This window comes from Melopsittacus undulatus, chromosome 4 (genome assembly GCF_012275295.1).
Source record: "Melopsittacus undulatus isolate bMelUnd1 chromosome 4, bMelUnd1.mat.Z, whole genome shotgun sequence".
NCBI lineage: Eukaryota > Metazoa > Chordata > Aves > Psittaciformes > Psittaculidae > Melopsittacus > Melopsittacus undulatus.
In genome coordinates, this window is record NC_047530.1 from 8,026,495 (window position 1) to 8,050,237 (window position 23,743).

The 23,743-nt window shown below is 48.1% G+C and overlaps 1 protein-coding gene across 1 annotated transcript in view; it reads left to right on the forward strand.

Moving 5' to 3' along the window:
- Nucleotides 1-8,284, forward strand: part of TYRO3 (TYRO3 protein tyrosine kinase) — a 42,825-nt gene extending 34,541 nt beyond the window's left edge. The window contains exons 16-19 of the mRNA XM_034061672.1: nucleotides 115-224; nucleotides 1,629-1,788; nucleotides 3,176-3,312; nucleotides 5,848-8,284. Coding sequence (XP_033917563.1) covers nucleotides 115-224; nucleotides 1,629-1,788; nucleotides 3,176-3,312; nucleotides 5,848-6,223 — 783 coding nt within the window. The 3' untranslated portion in view covers nucleotides 6,224-8,284. The remainder of the gene's footprint in view (nucleotides 1-114; nucleotides 225-1,628; nucleotides 1,789-3,175; nucleotides 3,313-5,847) is intronic.
- The last annotated feature ends 15,459 nt before the right edge of the window (nucleotides 8,285-23,743 follow it).

The window sequence follows — 23,743 nt, forward strand, 5'->3', positions numbered from 1 at the left end:
CCATGGTTTAGTGTGAGGTGTCCCTGTCCGTGGCAGGGGGGTTGGAACGAAATGATCTTAAGGTCCTTTCCAACCTGAACTATTCAGTGATTCTGTAACTGTTATTTCTTTCAGAACTTGCCTGTTCAGACACTGCTCAAGTTTATGATCGATATTGCCAGTGGGATGGAATACTTGAGCTCAAAAAACTTCATACACAGGGATCTTGCAGCTCGGAACTGCATGTAAGTGGTCTGTGTAAGGACCAGAGTGGGTGAGAGCGGGATAAAAAGTCTTTTGTGTGATAGAAGTGGAGACATGTCCCATCCAAGGATGCTGGTCCTTGCATTTAAGTGACCACAGACATAGGGGAGCCATGGCCATGGGGGTAGGGGTGTGTGGGGGCAGCGCTGGGACCATGGAGTGATCCCTGAAGTCCCATTGAGCTTCCAAGTTGACCCTATTTATAAGGAACTTTTCCATCATGTTCTGCACATACAGTTTCATAGAGTTGTACAATTGTCATTAGTCACTCAAATGACTGTGTGTCAGCATGGGCTATTTGTTCCACAATATAATGTAACCAAGAGGAGAGAAGGGGTTTGGCTGTGTTAGGAGAAAGGGACTTTCACTGTAGCCTGAAGTCTGTATTTCTTGTATCTATTTTGAGGACTTGATTATCACAATATAAGAAATGTAGAATTTCCCTGAAAGCCTGTGGAGAACGCCTTTAGAAATAACTGCAGGGTGAGCACACTGTATGATCCCACATTGCTGTTCTTGTCCCCAAACTGCCTTGCCTGCTTCGAAGGGAAGAAAAGTCCTTTTCTTATCCTTTCCACTCTGCTTCTCCTCTGAGAACAGAGTAAAGAGCTGTCAGACAGAAATCTGCCTCTGAACAAAACCACGACAACCGGTAAAATCCTCAGCAAGACACAGATTTCCAAAGGCATTTGAATTCCCAGATGCACAGACAGGAGCCTGGTGTTCACAATGAAGAATGACGGGTTAGCCTGCTTTGGCATTTACCAGAAACCCATACTGATTTCCTATTTTTAAACAACCAGAAAATGCAGACTTCCTCCAGAGGAAGCTGAATGCCTGTTTCAGCACATCTTCTGGGAAAAGCAGGGAGTCCTTTATGAGGCCTGGGAGCATGAAGCCTTTGTGGGCTTTACTTGCACTGTGTGTCTAGGTTTAAGTAGTGACAGAGCAGTTTAGACCATTAACCAGGCCTGGAGACAAGATGTGGCAGATCTAGTTTGAGCACTTGTAACAGCCAGTTTAGGCAAGCAGCCTGTGGTGCTTGGTTGCCTATACAGTGCATGCCTTAGTGACAGCAGTGAGCACTGCAGGTGTCCTCTGGCAATCCTGGATACTATGGAAAGTACCTGAGTTCGCCTTGCGTAACAGACTGAGCACAGCCATTTCCTTACTTCCTTAGTCCTAATTATCTCCCTGTTAGTCCCAAGGAACTGATTTGAGGCCACTACACTATTTCACATTGGTCATCATGTAGATGAAGTCATCATCCTTCTGTGTAATGCTTGGTGATCTGTATACCTCAGTTCCCTGGACATAACAGGGCTCTGTGTTTTGCCTGAGGTGGCCTCTAAATGCTTCCCTCAGTCATGGAAACTTTCCCTTAGGTTGGATGAGAACATGAACGTGAGTGTTGCAGACTTTGGGCTTTCTAAGAAGATCTACAGCGGAGACTACTACCGCCAGGGCTGTGCCTCCAAGCTGCCAGTGAAGTGGCTTGCTCTGGAAAGCCTGGCAGACAATCTGTACACAACACACAGCGATGTGGTGAGTTTTGCTCGGGTGCATTTGGGAATCACTTGTATTCCTGCCATAGTGGAGGAATCCTGTATTCATTGAAGGTGGGAAAAGGCCCTGGTCACAGGAAGGGGAGTTTGTCTTGTATTTGAGGGACAGTGCTACCTGTCTTGGGCACTGTCAGAACTCAAGACTAAAAATATGTGCAAGTGGTTTACAGCAGAAGTCATGAACCTTTTTCCTCTTGTACTTTGGTCCTTCATTTTTCAGTGCTTATCCCCATGCTCTCATTCACCTTTCCCCATCTCCTTTTTCTTTTCCTCTCTTTATGCTCTCTCTTCTTTCTTACTCTTGTTCCTTTTCCTTTCTCTTCTGCGTGACAATTTGAAGGTGACATTTGCAATGCCTTAACCCACACGCTCATGTGCAAGTGCAGCCAAGGTGCGCTCTATCCTACAGAAGGTACTGGTGGAACTTCATAGATCATGAATATATCAGTGCTTAGACATCCCCCTGTAACTTTACCCCTGCAGAGTGAGGCCGAACCCATTCACCTGGAAGTTTTGCTTCCTTTCATTTTATCTGGGGTTGTGTTTGTTTGGTTTTGAGGTTTTTTTGGTTTTGGTTGTTAGTTCTGATACCTTCTCCCCTCTTCCTTGCTGCTGTTTGGTCTGGTTTCACACTAGGTTTGTCCTTCAGGCCTGGGGACTTGCCTTCCCAGTTATCCCTGTCACAGCATTGCTGAAGAGCTCACCAAGAGTATCTTGTAACTTGGCTGCTCTGTTGCCCAGTGATTTCTGTAACCACTGTGGACAGTGTTTAGTGGCTGGTGACTGCTAGCTCAGCCAGTTCACCATAGACACTGGACAGGCTTTTGCTTATGAAAATAATCATTTTTTGCACCTAGCAAACCTTGTGGTTTAATTCAAATGTACGAGTACAACTGTTGCAGTGTAGAACACAAATGAACATGAGCCAAAAGTGGTTTGTTCCTTGCCCTGCTTATTGCCTAAACTGCTTTCGTTTGTGCCTGTGCATTTCCAGCAACTCAGAATCTGGCTCAATGAATTAAACTGATCTGTGAGTCCCAGAAAAAATCTTCTTACAGCTGGGAACCACAAAACTGATCTCTTAAGAACCATGAGATGCTTGGGAGAGGTCTGCAGGTGGAAGACCGCAGTAACTCCCAGATCTTTCTGTGTTCCACTGCAGGATAGGGCCAGGCAGAGCCTTCAGCTGTCTCCCAGCACGATGTGTCATTTCTTTGTTTTCTAGCTAGAGACAGTCCTTGCATCACTGTTGCTCACATAACACTACCCCAGGCTGGGAGGGTTGGCACAGCCTGAGCACACTGAAACCTCAGCCCAGCGAGCCAGGGACTGTCTGTTCACTTGTTCTGTGTGCTGTTCCCTTGCAGTGGGCGTTCGGGGTGACCATGTGGGAGATCGTGACCCGAGGGCAAACCCCTTATGCTGGCATTGAGAATGCAGAAATCTACAACTACCTCATCAGCGGGAACAGGCTCAAGCAGCCACCGGAGTGCCTGGAAGATGTGTGAGTACTTCCTTGCCCTGCTGACATATGATTCCTTGAGAAGCTTGGCTCACTGGAAGGAAACAGGGGCAGCTGGCTGGGATGCTGATCTGAATCCAACCACTTTCCAGTACACAGAGGCATTCACAAGGAAGTCTCTGGGTTAGCTACCAGATACTCTCTGCTGGCAGAGCTCCCTGGAACCTGTGGTAGCTGCACAAGCAGCTAACTTGGCTCAAGGGTTTGAACAGTGTCAACATAAGCAGCTCTTGGCTTTGTGGGAACTATAAGCCTATTTCCAGAAACTCACTGCTCCCTACCTTCTCAGGCCTGTATCTGAGAAAGGAGATGAGTTTCATAGCACACTCATGGCACACACATAGCTGAATAGAAAAGCAATCTAGCAAGATGACAGGGAAACGAGATTGCAGAGGCAGTGGCCTCATGGACAACATGCGGACACTCTTTCCTTCGTCTTCCCCCCTGCTCTGATATTAGGTGGATTATTTCATGCAGTTTCCTTTCTCCTGCATTTTTCCACATAGGGAATAATCCGTACTCTTGCCATTAAAGCTGTACAATTTTATCTTTTCAGCAGTTCATTTAAACTCCTTCTTATTTTTAAACGAAAACATCATTACATCGCTGCTTAAATACATCATGTATTTGCAGCTTGACTGCTGCGAGTAGCTTTGGTTGCAAGCTGAGGAGCTTATGGCCATAGGATGTTATAGACACCAAAAGTAGAGGAGAGATTAAAAAGTCTTATAGGCATTGAAGGAAAATCCATCAAAGACTACTAAAAATGTACAGCCTCCATTTTGAGAGGCCCTTGATCTACAGGTTATTGAGACCTGAGAGAATATACCAGAAAGACCTCACTACAGTGTTCACACTCGGTTTATGTGCTTTCTCTGAGTGTCTGATACTGGCTACTGTCAGAGGCAGGGTACTGGGACAAATGGACTATTTGTCCTAATTTATTACAGCCAGTAGTTTTCTGCCTTTCTTCAAATGAATTTCTGCTGTTTGCCAGGGAGGATAAGAGGGAATAGTGCCACAGAATAGCAAGTTTTCATGTTATCTGGAGCATTCAGAGTTATTTCTACTGTTTGTGAGGGACATAAATCAGGATTAAGATGACTGAACCATAGAAGCTTTCTGTAAAACTAGTGTGAGATCAAAACCAATCTTGTAGAGCTGATAGCAAGCAAGGGACACAACAAGTAAAATAAAAGCCATCATGAAACACTTTATTGCCCAGTAAAGGCCATATCAGATTTTTCCCATTTACAAGTTGAACTGAGGTTCATTTGTTTGTGGTGTTTTTCAGTGCCAGCACTGTGCTTTATTCCTGCTCCCTGCAGAACTGGCAACAATAACGCCATAGGAACGCAGCTGCCAGTCTTGTGGGTGATGCACAAAGAGGAGGAGGACAATGGCTCCGGCTGTGCTCCAGCCCAGTGGGCTCCAGAGAGAGGCCAGCCAGCACAGGGGAGCAGAGCTCCTCACCCCTTGCCCAGCACAGGCCATCAGAGCCAGCAACGTCCTGTGGAAAGGCTTTATCAGGGCCTGTTCCAATAGGACAAGGGGTGATGGTTTAAATTAAAGAGGGGAGATTAAGATTGGGTGTAAGGATGACATTCTTTACAAGGGTGGTAAAATCCTGGCACGGGTTGCCCAGGGAAGTGGTGGATGCTCCATCCTTGGATGTGGTTCTGGGCAGCCTGAGCTAGTTGAAGATGTCCCTGCTCATTTCATGGGGGTTGGACTAGATGAATTTTGAGGGTCCCTTCCAAACCAAACCATTCTATGGTTCTATAGTTCTGTCTCCTCACACTGGCCCTCACACAACCAGAGCTGAAGTGATGGGTGTTTGACTTCAGGACAGGACCTAAGGCTGGTAACATCACTGAACACATCTGCATCAGCATGGTGCCTTCATGGTAGAAAGGCTGTTTCAGCATCCCTCTTCCAGCAGTGAAGCTGTTGTCTGTTCCTCCACAGCCCTCCACTGTGTCTTTTTCCAGTCTCAGTGTCAACCTGTTGGGAAGCAACACTGGCACAGGGAGCCCTGAGCTAACACGATGTGAAAAATAAGACTCTGGAAATAACTCGCACCTCCCACAGTTGGATCCTTGTTTTGTTTCTTCCTGTGTTTTGTCTGCTCTTGAACTACAGTTTGGAGGGATGGATTCAACCACAGCAGAGATTGTTCAGGATGGGGTTTTTGTGAATAAATTCAAAAGCTATTACCAAACGGTGTCACATTCCTCTTCTAGCTCTCCAGAGACGGTGGAATGGGGTTTTATCAAGAAGCGCAGCATCCTTTGGCATGGCTTTGGGGTTTTTTGTCACTGTCTAAATAATGATTTTGACCAAAATGAGAATGTGAAGGAACAAAGAATTATGTCCTGTCACCTATGCAAGGCCAAAGCAGATAGGGTTTGAGGAAAGTGTCTGTGTTTCTAAAGATGAACTGTGCAGCACCCCTGTTCAGAGGTGCAGGGGTGGCTGCTCTGCTTCTCACTGCTCTTGTTGCCTTCTATTTTGCAGCTATGATCTCATGTGCAGATGTTGGCATCCTGAGCCCAAGCTACGCCCCAGCTTTGCAGTGCTCCGATACCAGCTGGAAATGATTCGGGGGAGGATGTCCATACTCTCCTCCAGTCAAGATCCTCTCTATGTCAATATTGGGAAGGACAAAGAGGCGTCTGCAAGTGACCCTGCCCTGCATGCCTCCTCTGGGAACACGGACGGTGAAGAGACCATTGGTGGGGCAGCTGCTGCTGTCACAAGTGACTATCGCTACATCATGAGCCCTTTGTGCCTTGGAGATGATGCTGAGGGTGAAAGGCATCCAGATGGGCAGGAAGGGGAGAACAGAAGCCTTCTGTATGAGCTGGAGACAGAGGGAGAGAAAAGTTGTTAGCCTGTACATAGCAGTGACACTGCTTCCCTGGGATGGGATGTGGTGCTGTATTACCTGGGGCTCTGTTACCAGATATGGAATGGCTTTGAACAGCAGTGGCCAGAGCTCTTGGGCAGCTTCTGTGGCTTTCACCCCCTGTGTGGGCTGCAGTGGCAGATGGCATGGAAGGACTGAAACCCTAACAGCACCTTGGATTTGGGGGAAGGAGGGCGGTAGGGTTGCAGGTTGCATCCCACTGGAAGGAGCTCAAAGCTAAGGTGGGCAGAGTGTGTGCTCTGCTCCTCACTGACTGCTGGATCAGAGCTGAGTACACCTTCTGTTCAGTCTGTGCTCGCTCTTGTGTAGATGTTGTCTTCGATCCTGGCTGCGTGACTTCGGGACTGGTACCTCTGAAAACACTAATGGGTATTTACACTCATTCAGGACAAGAGGGCAGAATTCCCCTTGTGTTCACTCAGCAGTACTGCCGAGACCTGTACTGCCGAGACTTGTTGCCTACCTCAGTGGTTCTCAAACTGATCTGCGGATCTGCTTCTACCCCGTACTGAGTTCTAACATCTGGTTTATTTCATGCAGTGGCGGTTGCTGCTCCCTCAGTCTGGGCTCTTTTAAGAGTTTCAGACGTTTTGATGAGCGATGAAATTATAAAAAATGAAAATGCAGCATCCTTCTTTGCCCCACGTACCTATTTTATGTCTTTCTTTTTCTTCTGTTTGATGCCAATTCAGGCCTGACCAGACTTGCAGCTGGCATTAAAATGGGAAGGGAAGGAAAGCAGCTGGCATGTGTGAGGGCAGAATCCAACTTCAAAGGGATGGAAAGGAAAGGCTGTAGAGAAGACTTAGCAGAATGGGGAAACTGCTAATTAATGCTAAGTGCTGCCCTCCAGGAGAGGAAGGAGACAGCTCAGATGATACAGAATGGCAGGATTCCTTCAGGTTAAGCCGGAGCAGGATTCAGCATTTGCTTTTAAATAGGGTTCATTTAATCTCTATCAGTCCTATGACTTTTTCAAACCAAGTGCTGTAGCTGCTGCAGTAAAGCTGTGAAATTGGTGTTGGGAAGGTGTGTGTGAGCTGGAGGAAAGGGGCCATTGGGGAGATCTCTTTCTGAAGAGACAGTCCTCATGATGAAAAAGCTTGAGAACCACTGGCCTTCCTGTTTAGGAGGTCTTCTGGCACGCTGTAAAAGTCACATCAGAACATAAACTAGTATCACTGCAGCCTTCCAGACAGGGCAAAATGGTTTTGCTCTCCGCATTTGGTTTTGCTTTCCAATCAGCATGTCTGACTCACTATAACTGCAAACGCTTGTGTGGTTTTTAATAATTTAATATTTTACTGTAAATCAGCATTTGTTTTGTGCAGTGGTTCCCAGCAAGGAAGCGCAGTTACATCTTATCCTACTTATCCGAAATATTTTCTAGATCTTCATTTCTTTTCTTTCCAGTGCACTGAAAACTCAGCAGTATCACAAGACTTGGGATTCCACATTGCTCCTCCTCAGAAACAAATACCACAAATGTCATTTGCTGAGCTGGCAAAGATGGGACCAGTAAGTCTAATGAGACTGCAGACTTGGTATAAAAACACTCCACCCTTTGATGTCCAGTATTTGCTTATTGTAAAGTTTGGGGCTAACTACAAAATTCAGGTCCAGTTTCAGCCCTTAGTGAGAACACTTCCTAGGGAAGGGAAATTTCAGCTGGGGGCTTGGGCATGGGTCCTTTCTGTAAAGTTTCCTACTGACCAGCAATGTCCTACAGATGTCTCCAGAAGTTCAGTGCAGTTTCTAAGCTGGAGATACAAACTGCACCATCTTATGCCCCAGGCAGCACAGGGTTTTCTCTTCATTTAGCTGGAATGGTATAAATGCAGGTGAGAAGAAAACACATAACAAAGGGTAACAGAAACCTGCGTGGTGCAGGTTATGGTGAGGGCAGAAGGCTATGCTCCCTGCAGCTGCCTGGGAAGCGCAGATGTACATAGAGACTCTAACTTTGGGAAGCATGTCTTTAGTTTTTATGCATTTTTTAATAATAAAACATGTACTGTGTCTGAGTCCCAGCCTCTTACCTGTGGCAGAGTTTGCGATGATGCTCACTTAATGGGTGGGAGCGTAGTGAATCTGACAGCCCCAGCTGAAAGCCATCACCAAGCACAATGAAGTTACTTCTTGGAGGCAGAGAACATGTTTGGCCTCTGCAGATGGCAGTTACTCTGCATTGCTCCAACCTTGAGACTGTGAAGGCTGAAATGTGATGGGTATGGACCAGTGGTTCCACAAAGAAATAGGCTCTGCAGCCACCACTGTATAGGGGCCTGGGGAGAAGCCCTTATTGGTATGTGCTGCACCATACCTGGGAATGCAAAGCCTCTGCACCAGTTCCTCCCTGAAGACTGGCCTGCACCCACCAAACCACTGGCAGTTCTCTCTGTGCAGGAGAGGTTTGGAGGTGGTGGGTAAAATTCAGCTGCTGAGTCAAATGTTCCAAGCACAACATAAAAGAGCCCCTGGATTCCCAGCTCGCAGAGAAGAAAAGGTGTACCTCACGCTTTTAGTCTTCATCAGCAAACAGCACATTGCACGCCCTCTGCCTGCCAGCTCACACAGAGAGGAAGAGTGATGGTAAACGGTACAAGCGCTCACCCCCCCCCATCTGCAATGCAGGAAAAACGACTTCCGAAGCACGAAGTGGCTGATTTAGTTAATATTTTAAGGTTCCGTTGCTCAGTGATGTCCCTTGGATCCGTTCAGATGATGATTTAATCCTGTCGCATGCAAGCCTGGTCAGGTCAGGTACAAATTAGGCTGTGTTGTGCGTGGGAGAAGCAACACAAGAAGAAGAGCCAGTTAGAAAAGAGGTAGGGAAGGAGAGGTAGGACGAGCTGGGAAGACAGCAAACAAGGGAGCTGGAAAGCAGAGATGAGGAGTTTTATATGTGAAATGCCGGAACAGAGAAGTCATTGTCCCAGCTGGGACCTGGCAAGAGTCTGAGATGGGGCCTGGCTTTGTGTTTTGGTGAAGGATATGGCCCTGGTGCTCTGCAGGGTGTTGCTCTTGAGTTGTGCAGAGGCTGTATACAGCTGCCCTGACTCTGTGACTCTAGCCCAACCTTTCTGACTTAGGCAGCAGCCTGGCACACTGGTTTCCCAGCTAAACCAAATGTTTCCCCCCCAAACCACCCTTTTCCCTGCCTCAGTACAACAGTGCAGTCCCTCCCATCCTCCCAAGCAGATGAGCTTTAAGGCCCCTTCTAACCCAAGCCATTCTATGGTTCTAACACAGGCTCAAGCCACACAAGGCAGTTACCAGCTGGGTTGTGAGGCAGCGTGACCCCACAGTGCTGAGCATGGTCAGAGCAGAACCTCACAGCATCATCTGTGTTGTGCTGGGGTAGCTAATGCATAAGGAGAGATGCTCCCACCAGCCCTAGTGCCATGGCTGACAGACAAGCCCTAGACCATGGGCTGCACTGGCAGCTCTGCCTGCAGATACAGGGATGCTCTGGTCTGATCCAATACCTGCACACTGGGGAATAGCGTAGTCAGGGCTGACGGCTCAGCAGGTGGTTGTAGTGAGCCAATATACCTCAGAGCTAATGTACAGCTACCCTGGGACCTGCCTCATTCCTTCCTGACCTGTGTTGGGAGAGAAGTCTTACAGTCTTGCTGTAGTAAAAACACCTCCTGAAGCCAAATGCAATTAATTTTGAGTAGAAGCTCGAGCCTGGCTGACTGGAGAAAGGAACAATATTTGCACATAGGTATTGTCCTGATTTACATTCATTTTGCTGACAGTATTCATTCTCCCCAGCTACTCAACAGGCACCAACTTCTACAAATTCTCATCTTTTTTTACAAGGGATTTCTGTCAAGGACCCTCATACATGGTCCTAATTTTATGCTGATTTGCTATTTAACTTTTTATATGCTCCTGTAAAATAATGAGTTCTACAAACACTAGGAGCAAAGGAAGACTGGTGTCCTATGGATTTGCTTCCCACAGGGGATTGAACACCCCAGCTGAGCTTGCCCCTAGATGAGGTACTTGCAAGAGCTTTTCCCTTGGTGGGGTCTCTGATGTCTAATACAAAGTCACCGAACTTCCAGTTGCGGTGAAGGTACCGATGTGACACTAAGGGGGTCTGCCATACATGGCCTGTTTTCCAGAAACCTGTAGGAAGTTCATCATCCTTCAGTTCTCAATCTTCCCATCACATTTGGCTGAAATGACACAGTGGATTCAAAAGCTATTAGGGCCAACACATGTAGCTGGTGATCAGAAAGCTTTGTTACCATGGGAAACCAAGCTAAAAATCAATTACTTAGTCCAAGAGCAGAAAAGACCAATGGACATGGTTTATGATTGCATTTGCTCTGTCATAGAAAATGAACTCTGCGTCAGAATGAATCAGACCTCAATCACTGCACTGAGGACTAATGCCCAAAGAAAGATGATTGACTCCTTACTTATTAATTACTTTGTAGATTCTCCAACTTGAGGCATGCAAAGCCAAGTCATTCCCAAGTGTGGTTGGGCTGGGGAAATAGAACACATTTTGGTCACGTTTGACAACAGGATCTGAATTAGAAGGCAGGTTTTTCAGCATCACGGCTGCTGGCTGCCACTGAGCCCAGCTCTTGAGGTGAGTGCACTCACGAGCCACAAGCCACAGTTTGGAAAGCATCTGAACAGCTTTGATTTCCACCAATCTCTTTTCACTGTCTTAAAATAGAACAGAAATAAATGTTTGACCTCTGGAAATAGGTGGTGCTTGTTGATTTAGGTTTTAGTAAGTTCAATAGGGATTTTATGGCATGGCACTAGTTTCTAGAAGAGTCTTTGCAGCAGCTGGCTCTTTTCAGCGTGTGGTGTGAGGAAGCAGGAATTCATGAAGAGGAAAGAGATCTAATAGGGAATATAAGGTATCTCACTATATGCTGATATATATATGCCACCAGTAAAGATGGCAAAAAGCTGGAGCTGAAAGAAAATGAGGTGGGGCATTGGAGAGAAGCACCCTCTGTGCACTGTAACATGGCAATTAGTGCAGCAACTTCAGCAGGTGCCTGCTTTCTTCATTAATATATAAGACAAGGACCCTGGCTGCTGTCATTATCTGAGCTGCATAGGAGACTGCTGCTGGCTTTTTACTTCTGCTCCACCAATGAATGTCTCTGCAACAGCCACCTTTGTGCGATGCGAGTGTTAACCAGAGCGGAGCCCTCTGGTCACACACTGCTGCCTCTCCTTGTTTGTTCTTATTAAATTACCTTAAAAGAAGCTAAAAGAAAACAAGGTTTGCATTGCTAGACAATGTGCAGCAGCATGCCTGCACTAATATCAGATAAGGTTCAGACCTAATTAATACATTTTCTGGCATTATTTGTCTGCATTATCCCTCCTCTTGCACAAAGATACACAAGGAGAAACAGGAGCAGAAATAGTTTGCAGGCATACAAGAAGGGACTGAGCTTTAATAGCCTTTTGTTGCCTGTGAACCTTGTACCCAAGCTGCAGGGTGTTAGTGCAAAGGAAGATGCAACCTGGGGGCTATGCAGGGGAAGCAAATTGCGCCCTGGAATGAAGCAGGCTCTTCACTATTGCCAGAACCCTTGGTTGTAACAAACCCCTTGTCAAACCCTGACGTCAAGGCTTGGCATTTACTCAGCAGGCAGCTGGGGGTATTTAAGACTTATTTGCCCACTGTTCATTTGCTCCTATCTGCTGGAATCAGGGATCCCAGCACCCGGGTCTGGTGCTGCTGAGGGTAGCGAAGGCAGCAGGAGATGCACGGAAAGGATGCAGCAGGGGCACGTGTTCCTACCAGCACTGCTGTGGGGGTGGAAATCTCCGGCAGAGCCAACAGCCGGTGACTTCTCACACTCCTCCTCTCCCCGTCTGATTCACTCCAGCTTTGTCTGCCAACACTCCCGGCTGCGCAGTGCACTCGGATGGAAGCTGATGCGCTGGGCTGCACCTGAGGCAACGGCTGGGCTCACTGTGCAGAATGGCTCCCATGACTTCCACCTATTGATGAAATCGTGCTGGGTCACCACTGAAATTGCTCAGGGCCAATTTTTTTCTGCGGGCATCAGCAGGCAAGGATCCAAATGAGAGGAGCAGACCTATTTATAGCAGAAAATAACATGGCTCCGTGTTTCTCCTTTTTTCACCTCTTAATATACTCCAGGAAATGTTGCTGGTTTGCTGAGCTCTGTCAAGCTGTTGGTGGGGGGGCTGTGATGCTGTAACTGAAGACCACTGTTGGCCCGCATGGACCTTATTTATTATAGAACCATAGAATGGTTTGGATTGGAAGGGACCTCAAAGCCCATCCAGTTCCAACTCCCCTGCCATGGGCAGGGATACCTTCCACTAGAGCAAGTTGTTCAAAGCCCCATCCAGCCTGGCCTTGAACACTGTGAGGATCTGGGGATTCATGCTCTTGTACCTGACCATCGTTGTCCCAATGGAGCAGAACTTATCCCAGAGGCCTCCTGCACCACGGGCCTGAATCACCCCCTGCTGATACTGGTGTAAATCAGTGAGAATGGCACCGAGATCATCGGAGGTTATTTCCTGGCATGAAAATAACACAACTGAGGGAAGCAGCACATAGTGTGTAATCTGGAAACGCACCCAGCCTGCCTTTACACCATGCTCTGCCCTCTCCCGGGTGAAGATGGTTTGCTGGCTTGACGTTGGTTTTTCTCCTCGTGCCTGTTCAGCTGCCAAAGTGTTATTTAGCACTGCTGAGCCCTGATGCTGATCCCACAGCAGGAGCAACGCACAGCAGTTCACGGAAGTCCATGGGATGATGCCGTCACAAGGCTGGCAAGGGTTCAACATCGTGCTTTACAGCTTGCCTGTTTCCAGGCTAATTTCTATTGGCATCAGAAATCTGTGAATGTAGAAAATCTGCACTTGCCTTTGTTCCAGGAAGGCTCTAATGAGAAAAAAATTAACGGATTTGTTTTCTCAGTAAACACCTTATAAATGGTCTGGGCAACAGAGTGTCACTAACAGTGAACAAAGATGTTCTTAGCTCAACATCAGTGTGGATGGGGATAACATCTGAGAGAAGACAGGGCTTTCTGTGCATTAGCAGGATGAGGTGTATCTCTGCCTCCCAACAACATTCTATTGCAAGTGGAAGCAAGGCACTGCCTTGTTTTCACCATACCTTTCCCTTGGTGCAGATGAACCCACAGACAATGGTGACTGTTCAGTTTCTTCCCACTTGAGCTTTTTTCTTGCACCTCACACTACAGCTTCATGTCTTCTTGCAGCAATGCAAGGCAGGAGGGGGAGGCTTCAGGGCAAGGCTACAGCCATTTTTATGTCTAGGGTCTCCCAAAGCTGCTTTGAATGGGGATATTGCAGCATGAGAACGACTGGCTTCACATATCTCGGGAATCATCAGCACTTCCAGCTTACAAGGAAATAATTCTTAGAGCTGGCCAGCGGTTTTGGCACTTACAGGAAGGTCAGCACTGGAATCAGGGGGCTCAAAACCACAGCTGCTTTTGCACTGCTGCTGACAGATGCATGCAAGGGGCTTGGCAGCTGATGCTTTCTGCTCCGTATCCAGAGCAGCTCCCCTCATCTGGATCAAGAGCAATCAGTGCTTGGTTCCCTGCAGTGTCTTCTGCAACAGGATCTGAGTGTACAGAGGACAGTGTCCTCTTGCGAGGGCATCTGTGTGTATGGAGCACTGAGAAACTCCAGCGCTGGAGCCATCAGTGGCCATGCACAATGCCTGCCACCGGCCCTCATGAAACCAGGGTTGGGGATCCAGCCTTGATCTCCTCCTGGCTGTGCAATGTCTTCCACAGGATGTTTCAGGAAAGATTTATCTCCCTCCCCTGCCCCCATTTATTAAAAGGTCTCAGATTTATGCTGTTGCGATAACAGCCTGCCTTCAGGGAGCTGTGCCTGCATCCTCCTTCCTTGCTGCTTTGATGGGAGGAAGATTTAAGTCCTTGCCTTTGGAGTTACTCATTACAGTAGGGAAGAGCAGCACAAAGCCAGGTGCCTGGGGATGGTGGGTTTTAGTCATTCAAGCAGGGAAGGGTTTGTTAGGCTGCTGTTCAGAACGAGAGAAGGAAAAAGACTGGGATAATTGACAAGGTTTATCACAGCAAAAGAGCCAAGCCTCCACTGAAAAAAAGCAGCTGGGAGACACAGTAAGGCTGGAAAAGCAGCATAGGGATGGCTGTTTGCTGTTCCCTCAGGGAGTGATGATCTTGAGCCAAGATCATCTGCCCAAAGGCAGTTGTTCCTGTTAGGAACTGGCCCACAGCAAGAAAGCCAAGTGCAAGTGTGTCACCACAGATGCATTCCTGGGAAGTTTCTGCCTTAAGTAAACACCGAGCCAGGAGTGCACTGCAGAGAGAGGAGCTGGAGCTGGCAGCTCCCCTTGTCTGGGTGCTGCAGTGCATCTCTCTGTAGACAGACAGAAGGTGAGGGGCTGAAGTGCAGTCCCGTTTGTACCCTGCCTTCTTTGATCTGGGGAGGGCAACAGTTTGGGAACCGAGAGGTTGCAATTGTCCCTGTCCCTGTGGAGGAAAGCTGGGAGAGAAAACCCTGTGGAGGACTTGGCCAACCTCCACTCTTCTCTAAAACAGAAAGCAGGAGCCCAGACTCAGCAGTGCAGGCTCTTACACGTGTCCAGAGACAGAGATCTCTTCACCAACCACTGACCACTGACTAGGAAGATATAAGAAGGAAGGCTAATAGAGGAGCCAGTCTGAAGACCCCAGGTGAGCTCTTGGTTGGCTGTGTTACATCTGTGATACAGAACCAGCAATAAAGCTAGGGCAGGCCTTCCACTTCTGCTGTTTCTCTTTGCAGAATTATTGAAGTAAATGTGGCCAGGCCTTCCTCCTAACCTCACCTCTTCCATCCCAGTGGCTGATCCCTGGCCCCAGGCTTCGGAAAGAAGAACCTTTCTTGCTGTGCAATTCCACTGCTTCCTTTGCAGCCCTGGTGACATTAAGCATAAAAGTCTAAAAGGTATAAAAGCAAGGTTCAGGTTTAAGTCATGACGATGATGCACAACAGCAGCGGCTCCATGTGTAACCAAGACAACTGATCCTTTTTAAAACTTTGCCCAATAAAAACAACACTAGGGAACTCTTAGAAAGACACCCTTCCTATGCATTCAGATAAGATGGTCCTTATTTGGGATGTAAAATTGACACTAGAGAGCTAGTAAATGCCAGCTTCACAATTATCTCAGTATTCTTTATCTGGCTCCCATGTGCGTAACAGTGATTTCATGAGAAGTTCACGCATTATTTTCTTCATATGACCCTGACTCATTCAGTGCCCAGGAAGTTGCATCCTTACTTCTGACATTTTGCAGACTTTCAGTGATTGATTTAAAGCATTTCAATAACATACTTCAAACGCAAGGGTGGTGGTGGTGGTTGTTAAATGTAATTGTTGTTGTTTAAATGTAATTATTTTTACCTTGTGACTAATTATAAGTGGATATTCATAATGGAGGGACAAAATTGATTTATCCGGGCTGGAGTTCTGCAGTCATCAGGAATAAACACACCAGGTAATGAGTTTGGCAATAAAACACCAGCCTTAGGCACATACCAGATTTAGCGCCGCCCTTTCTCTTTGTATCACACTTCCTTCCTCCCACCACCTCAGCCCACATAAAACCTGTATGATTTCTTCCTCGAAAAAGATGTGCCTGTTTCTGCTCAGTTTTCTAAAGCATATGCCTTTATTTCCTAAATATGTTCCTCAGTGGGAACTCTCCTAATGGATCGGCAGGCCCACTTTATCACTCTTGCTGTGATGGGTGGGAATGGAAGAACTGAAAAGGCTGGGATTTGATTTAGGGAGCAGGGGAGGAGGCCCACGGTGAACAGTCACTGAACAGAAGAGAAGGGAGATGTGGGACAGTGAGTGGGAGCCTCTGAGTGAACTGATGGCGTGGAAGAGCAGTGTGGTTCCTCAGCAAGCACACCCCTGGAAGAACAGGTAGTGCTTTTCCCCCATTTTCCCCCTTTAAAGGATTTATTATTAAAGGAAAGGAGTGGGAGAAGAGGAATATTCTTTTCCTTACTTATTGTAGCTCTCTGAATCTCTAATGAACTCTAGCTTCACAATACTTAGCTTTAAAAAAACCCAAACTGATTAGCTAGAAGATTGTTCATCATGAAGAAAAAAAGCAGAGGGAATAAGCAGCAAAGAATTCTTCTGCAAAACCAACCTCAACACATAATTCAGGCACCTCTGCTTCAAATTACACGCACATCTTCAAATTAAGGCTTTCAAATCTGACTGGCATAGGAGCTTCTTCAGCAGAGCAGTCGTGAGATCTGCCTCTCTCAGATAAAGGATGGGTTTTGCACTTGGAGACCAAAACAACACTTTTCTTTTTGCTGTGTCACATGGTTGGCTCATTTCCATGATATTCATGCAAACACCATCAGCTTTCCTTCAAAAGTACTCCAGTTAAAATGTCATTTTCCCCCTGAGAAATAAATATCAATGACCTCCTTCCCCTGCATGTGTTACCATTCATTTGTCCAGAGCCCAAGCATCTTCAATTGTCTTTGCATTACTTCTTCATTCTTTCCTGGGGTTGCAACATGATTACATTTGATGGCAAATGGCAAATTTCATTTGTGTGATGTTTCCTCTGCTTGGCTTGTTAGCTAAAGCACATCTTGTGGCTGGGAATTGGGCACCAAATCCTTTATGGAGGCAGGGATTTCAAAGCAATGGTCTATCCTTCAATCTGTTCATGGACTTCAGACAAACAGAACCCAAACCCACCAGTGCTTACTCTGCTAGGTGAGACCCAAATGCTCACAAATGTTGGCTGCAAGACTGCAAACGCCCACAAAGGCTTAGCTTATGTACTGCTTAGTGTGTTTGCAACCTTCAACATTGGCATATGGATTCCTCCAAAATTCCTCTAATAGGTGAGGGAAGATATTTTTGAGCTTCTCAGTGACCTGGGAACCAAGCACTCAATTCAATATCAATTCCAAAGGAAGCTCGACTTTGTAGAAATATAAATCTATGCCCAATTAGATATCTCCCTTTTCACATCCCTCACAAACTCCTCAGCCATGTTGTCATAAATTCTCAGTGACATTTCCATGCCTGGGGAATCCTGATGCCTGCCTTGACTGAGCATCTTTCGAGGCCAAGACCTTCATTGCAGAAATTCTAGCCCAGGGCTATGTTGCAGTGCCATTTACCATCACCTCCTGTTTGCATTTTTAATTAGCTCCCAACACATGTGATCTGCCTATAGCGAAGTCAACCTGGAATTAGTTTGCAAGAGTGTGTAAGAGTCCTCACCTTGTTCTTTGTTGCAGCACTCTGTTACTGCACTCTGTTTGTTACAGTTGAAGACAAGTTCATCCAGCCTCAGGTGTCTGCCTTTGCCTCTGCTGCCTGTAGCTCAGGGGGGTTTGTTCTCATAGAATCATAGACAGGTATTGGTTGGAAGGGATCTTAAAGCTCATCCAGTTCCAATCCCCTGCCACGGGCAAGGACACCTTCCACTGGCGCAGGTTGCTCCAAGCCCCATCCAGCCTTGAACACTGCCAGGAATGGGGCACCCACAGCTTCTCTGGACAACATCCACATGGTTTTTAATTCAGCATTTGCTCCATTATGCTATTCTGGACCCAATATAGACTTTCTGGAGGGTGATCTCCAGAATCACCCGGTGTGTCAGCTGAACAGTGCTGTCGTATTTAGAGGTACTGCTGAGTATGTCCCTATGCAGAAGAGCTGTAGAGCCTTTGCTTAACTCCACTTGTGAGTAACACGGGTAGCTCCCTGCTAACCCGGTGCAGCTCTGCCAGGGCTCAGCACACACACCTGCCCTGGCAGCCCTGTGGGGACAGAGGTTTTGCACAGGCAGCACTGCACAGGTACGGAAACGTGTACGATCCACGTTAACAGCACCGCGGGCGCTCATGGGAGCTCCAATAATCACCAGCCCATCGCACTCCGGTGCGGACGAGCCCCGATGGGCGGAGTGGGGAGGGACGGACGAGGCATCGCGGACAGTAGCCGCGATACGCCCGGCGCCGCCCGTCCCCATTGCGGGGAGCCCCGAAGAAGCCGGCGCCAGGCCGGGCGGCGGCGAGCAGCGGCTTCTTGCGCCGTGAAGGCAGCACCGGAGCCGCGGGATGAGAGCGCCCACGGGAGGCGGCGGCGGGGATCGCGCTATCGAGTAGCCCCTCGGCAGCGGGATCGACCCCGGTGTCCGGTGTCCCCTCAGCGCCACCCGCGGGGGATCGAACCCGCGGCCGCCACCGGCGTCCGTGCGGCCCACGCGCGAGCGGCGTGTTCGCCTCGCGCAGGGGCGGGGGAGGGGCAGGAAGGGCGGGGAGCGGAAGCGCGTCTGCGGGCGCGGCGCTGGCGGGCGTCGTGAGGCGGAGGTACCGGTACCGGCACCGGCACCACCGCGGCCTGCGGCCCCGACACCTCCACACCGAGCGCCGCCCGCTCTGCCCCGCTCCCGGTGCCCATCTGGTGGGGGGGAGGGGGCGAGGCGGGGAAGGGAGGGGCGCACGTGATGGGGCGCAGCAGCCAATGAGGACGGCAGGAGGTGGCGCGTGGCAGGCGAAGGCCGCAGGAGCGTGGAGCGGGGCCCGGGTGGTGCTCGGCGGCGGCGGCGGCAGGCAGGTAAGTAGGTAGGAGCCGGTGCCCCCCGGGGCGCTGCCCGCCGGTCCCGTATGTCGTGTCCCCCCCCCCCTGCCCGTTCCCCTTCGTTTTCCCCTCCCCCGCCGCCGTCTTGAAGTTTTATTCGAGGAGGTGGTGTAAGGCGTGCGCGTCACGTGAGCGCGGCGGCCCAATCACATGGGCGCGCTCCCTTCCCTTGCAGGGCCGCTCTTGAGGCGAAGGGGGAGCGGGGCTGTCGGGTGCGTAGTGGCCGGGCGGGCTGCCCTCTGCCTGGCTTGACCCCGCGCCGCTCCGTACGGTGCCGTGGACGGACGGGCCAGGCAGTGCTGGCCGGCACTTGACGGGGGTCGTGGTAACAGGCCCGAGCCACCCCGCAGCTCCGCATCCGCGCTCCCCACCCGGGAAGGGTCGGGTGAGGCCCGGCCCCCAGCAGCTGCCGCTGCTCCGGGAGCGGGGAGGGGGGAAGAGGGGAAAGAGAGGCGTGGCCGGCGCCACCCGTGAGACGGGGCTGGGCCGCCCGCGCCCCGCCCCAGCTGAGCCCTTCCCGGCGCCGGGAGCCGCAGGAGGGTGGCTTGGGGCGGAGCGAAGCGGACCGGACGTTGGCCCGCGCGTGCGCTCCGGCACGTCGCGTGCGGCGGCCGTTGGTGGGGGGGGGTTGGTGCTCTCCCCGTGTTCTTCCTGCCCCGCACTCCCCTCACGCCCCGGTCTCGCCGCCGAGCGCTGCCCGCGCTCCTCCGCCCCGGTGCTCGCCGTTGTTCTGGTGTCTTCCAGCGGTCCCCTCGGCAAAGGCCGAGCCGAGGGCGCACCAACGTGGCGCAGGAGGCGGCCTCGTGTGGCGGGGCTGAGCGCTCGGCCCGCCGCGGCTGTCGCTGCCGCCGAGGGGAGCCGAGTACGTCAGTGCCCGGCCGTGCAGTGGCTGTTCGTGGCCTTAGGTAGCACGCTAGTTGGTAAGCAGTTTAAAAGGGGCTAAAAATGGTAAAGTGAGCTCGTTCTGCAGTTGGTAGGCATGAGGGGTTAGCAGTTATTTTGTCAGTCTGGTTAGATGAGTGGTTTCCAATAACGTGCTTTGAGTGTCATGCCTAGCTTCTTAAGGTGGCAGAGCTTATGCAGTCATACTGTCTTACTCCTAACGTAGAATCCCAGAATGGTTTAGGTTGGAGGGGACCTTAAAGCTCATCCAGTTCCAACCCCTTGCCATGGGCAGGGACGCCTGTTATACCAGGTTGCTCCAAGCCCCATCCACCCTGGCCTTGAACACTGCCAGGGATGGGGCAGCCACAGCTTCTTCGGGCCCCCTGTGCCAGCGCCTCAGCACCCTCACAGGGAAGAACTGTTTTTACTTAATATCTAATCTAAATCTCCCTGTGTCAGGTTAAAGCCATTCCCCTGTGTCCTGTCACTACAGGCCCTTGTAAAAAGTCCCTCTCCAGATTTCTTGTAGGCTCCTTTAGGCACTGGAAGACTGTAGTTTCCAAACTCATGGGTCATCTTTCATCATGCTTGATGAAATGATTAAAGCCCTGAAGATCTGAAGGCTTTGAAAACTGAAAGCTGTGTAAAGAAGAGGGCAGGCTGACAAATTAGCTTTGCCACTTGTGTGTGTTTTGCCTGTGCAGTTAACCGCACCCCTTCAGTGCCCTCAAGCGCAGTTCTTTAGTAGTCTGTATTGTGATCCAGTATGGGGAATTGATTCTGCTGGAAAAATGTTGCTGTGGGTGAGAATTTATATGTGTGTGTTTATGTGGGGAGGGGAATAAAGCATAGTTTTGGGGTCTGGCAGAGATGGGAAGTGTTTATTCACTTGCACAGTCCATCTGTCAGCAGCTGACTACGAACCTACTGTTTGCTCAGTGTTGGTGCAGGTGCTGTTGTGCCTCCTATGGGAGGGAAACGTGCAATTGGGGGAAACCAATATTAGTCCCACTTGTGACTAATGTTTGGTCATCTACCAGAAAACAAAAAATAAGAAAAAGAAATTCTTTGAACTTCTGCCACTTCTTCATTTACACTCAGATCAGCCAGATCACTTCTAAAGTACATGGCTGTATATGTTGGCTTTAAAAACCTAATTTCCTAAGGAATGGGAAATCCAAGGCATTCTTTCTGTAAACACAATGGAATAGATCTCTGCCTAGAGAAGTGAGAAAGAGCTGTCAGCTAAGAAGTGGCTGTTGTCCGTTTGCTGTTTCATACATAGCAGAGGATCTACTAAAAGATTCAGCCATGGTGTGCACATAGTGTCATTAGCTTTCCCACCAGCAAGTCTTACTTGATGCCTTGTTCTTCCATAAGTAAGGATGTGGTGTGCTGTGTGTTTTGAGTTTTTCTTGGGAGTGTGCATGCTGTTTGTTTGTTTAGTACTGGCTGGCTTTAGAACAAAGACTTGAATGATGGTGGTGGAGTTGCTGTTTTCTCTCTACAGAAAGATAATATGTATTTTCACTGGTGGATTCTGGCTGATTTGAGTATTTGTGATAAATCCTTGATTTATTTTTTTCTGAACTGGATAATGAAGAATTCATTAAGAAGGATATGGGTGAGAGGGATGATGAAAGCTTGTCATGGGAAGAAAACGAGTAGTTTTTTAGTTGATTTTTGTTTTTAATGAAGCCCAAACCTGAAAAGCAGTAAGGGATGTGAGCAGCATAAAAGCCAGAAAATGAATGTGGGAGCCAGATAAAACATATCTGCAATAAAAATACTTGCATAATTACTATGGTCACTATCTTCAGGAAAAGCCAATTTGGAGAATGACAAGATTGTGACCTAATTACTGTTGAACAAATACTTGTGATGATGGAATTGTGCTCTTTTGCTAACTCTTGCGGTACGGTGCTTTCTGCTAATAAGCTGTGGTCTGCCTGACCACAGGGTAAGTCAGTAAATCAATAACGAAGATGGATATAAACCTGGAACCCGTCACCAACAGTCTGGCACTTTAATTGGTGTAACTCTCCTTTTTACCATAACTTTAAAGGGCAGTAGAAATTCACTGGCAGTTCTAATTTGATGAGCCGCTGGTGACTCTGTAGCAATGAGTATTGCCATAAGACAACAGCCTAAAGAATAAGGTAGTCCTGAGCTCAGGTGAGGGCTTTTTTTACTTGCCTGGCTTGTTTTGCTGAATTTTCTTATATTTTGCTCTCTCTTTTGTTTTTGTTGGTTTTTTTTTTTTTCTATAATGTGGATAAGATGCCCCAGCTGAAGATTCATGTATGTGATAAACGCTTCTCCTGATGGCCATAAAGGGACTGAAATTCATCAAAATTATGTTATTTCTGCTCATTATGGCTTGGGTTTGCCAGTGTTGCGTGGCAAAAAGCATGAAACATTGCTTTCGTCTTCTGTAATTTTCAGTAGTTGAAGTGATAATATGCTGAAACAGGTAAACTCTTGGGAGATGGTGAATACTGTGCACTGTACATAGAATTAATGTTGTTAAAGCACCAGCTTTAAGGGGCACTGGAAGTTTGGACTCTTGTGGCAAATCTGATAAGTGAAGCTGCTGTTTCCTTCCTCCCCTCCCCAAGTTTTTGCCCTACTCCTCCAGCAGAAGCAAAAGCTTTTGCTGCGGTGTAGCTGACAGTTGATGAAGCACTTCCTGAACCACCTATTCATCCTGAAGTAGTCAGGGCTTCAGTGTTGAGTGGATTTGGTTTCAGTATAAAGTAATTGAGTAAGTTGGGTTTGAATATAAAGTAATGCTTTCGGCAGTGACCTGGTGGCGCCCAAGCTGTGTTATGCTTGCTGTGGGTTAGTTCGTTCTGTGTGTGGCTGAAGCATCTGTTTTAGTGTGTTTGCATCATGGAGGAAACCTAAACTGGAAAAGCAGATCTCTTGCTCTCTTCCCCATCTGCAACAGTCCCATTTCTTGCAATATTTTTTTTTTTATCTCAGACCTTTTAGCTAGATTCTGCTACTGGTTACATCTTAAATCTTCTTGACACTGCATTATACTTCCTTACTAAAGGAAGAACTTAAACTACTTCTCTGTCATAAATAAAATGATGAAAACCTTGGGGGCTTTTTTAAGTAGATTTGGGCTGAATTCTGTTGCCTAAGGACAGGAGTCTGGAGTTACAGATGCTGCAAGTTATTAGGCACATCTGTGTAGAGCAGGCATTCAACTCTGGGAGGGCAGTATTCTTTCTGGGGCCAGTTACAGACTAGAAAATGGGATTAGATACCTTTCTGTTGGCAGTTTAATCCAACCTGAAGCTTCAGAATAAACAGCCTTTCTTGTGGGATGCTACTGTGTTAATCATTCTCCAAAGTGGCAGAACATTGGATAAAGAAAGTATGGGTTTGTCCTTAAACCACGACAGTATTTTAACCCTTTTAGTGTGCACATTGCACAACACTTCTAATTATAATATCACTAGATTTTCAGGTCTTTAAAGTCCTTTTCTTATTTTAATGGCCAAAATTTGGGACTTTGTATGATGATCAGAGCTGCCTGGTCATGGTTAGGGATAAACTTGTAGACAAGGCTGTGCTGATTGCCTGCTGCTGGGGATGTAATTCCATGGACACAGTTGGTTTTGATAGCTGTTGTTTTCACCTAGAGGGTCTGGTTTCAGCTGGTGCTTGTTTTTAGCTAGGGAATTCCAGAGCTGAAAGCTTCCTTTATGCTCCAGTACTCCTCCAGTAGTAATGCCTTTCAGAGTATACTGTGTGACAGAATTGTCCTTTCGTGTATCTACTTGTGGAGTGGAGATCTTTGTATTCCAACTGAGAAGGGGATTGCTAACAAAAAAATGTAATCGGCATTGCGTTTATGTTTCCCACAGGTTGGCAACTGTTATGTTCCGCCTAACTATCTCTGCAACATATGTTGCT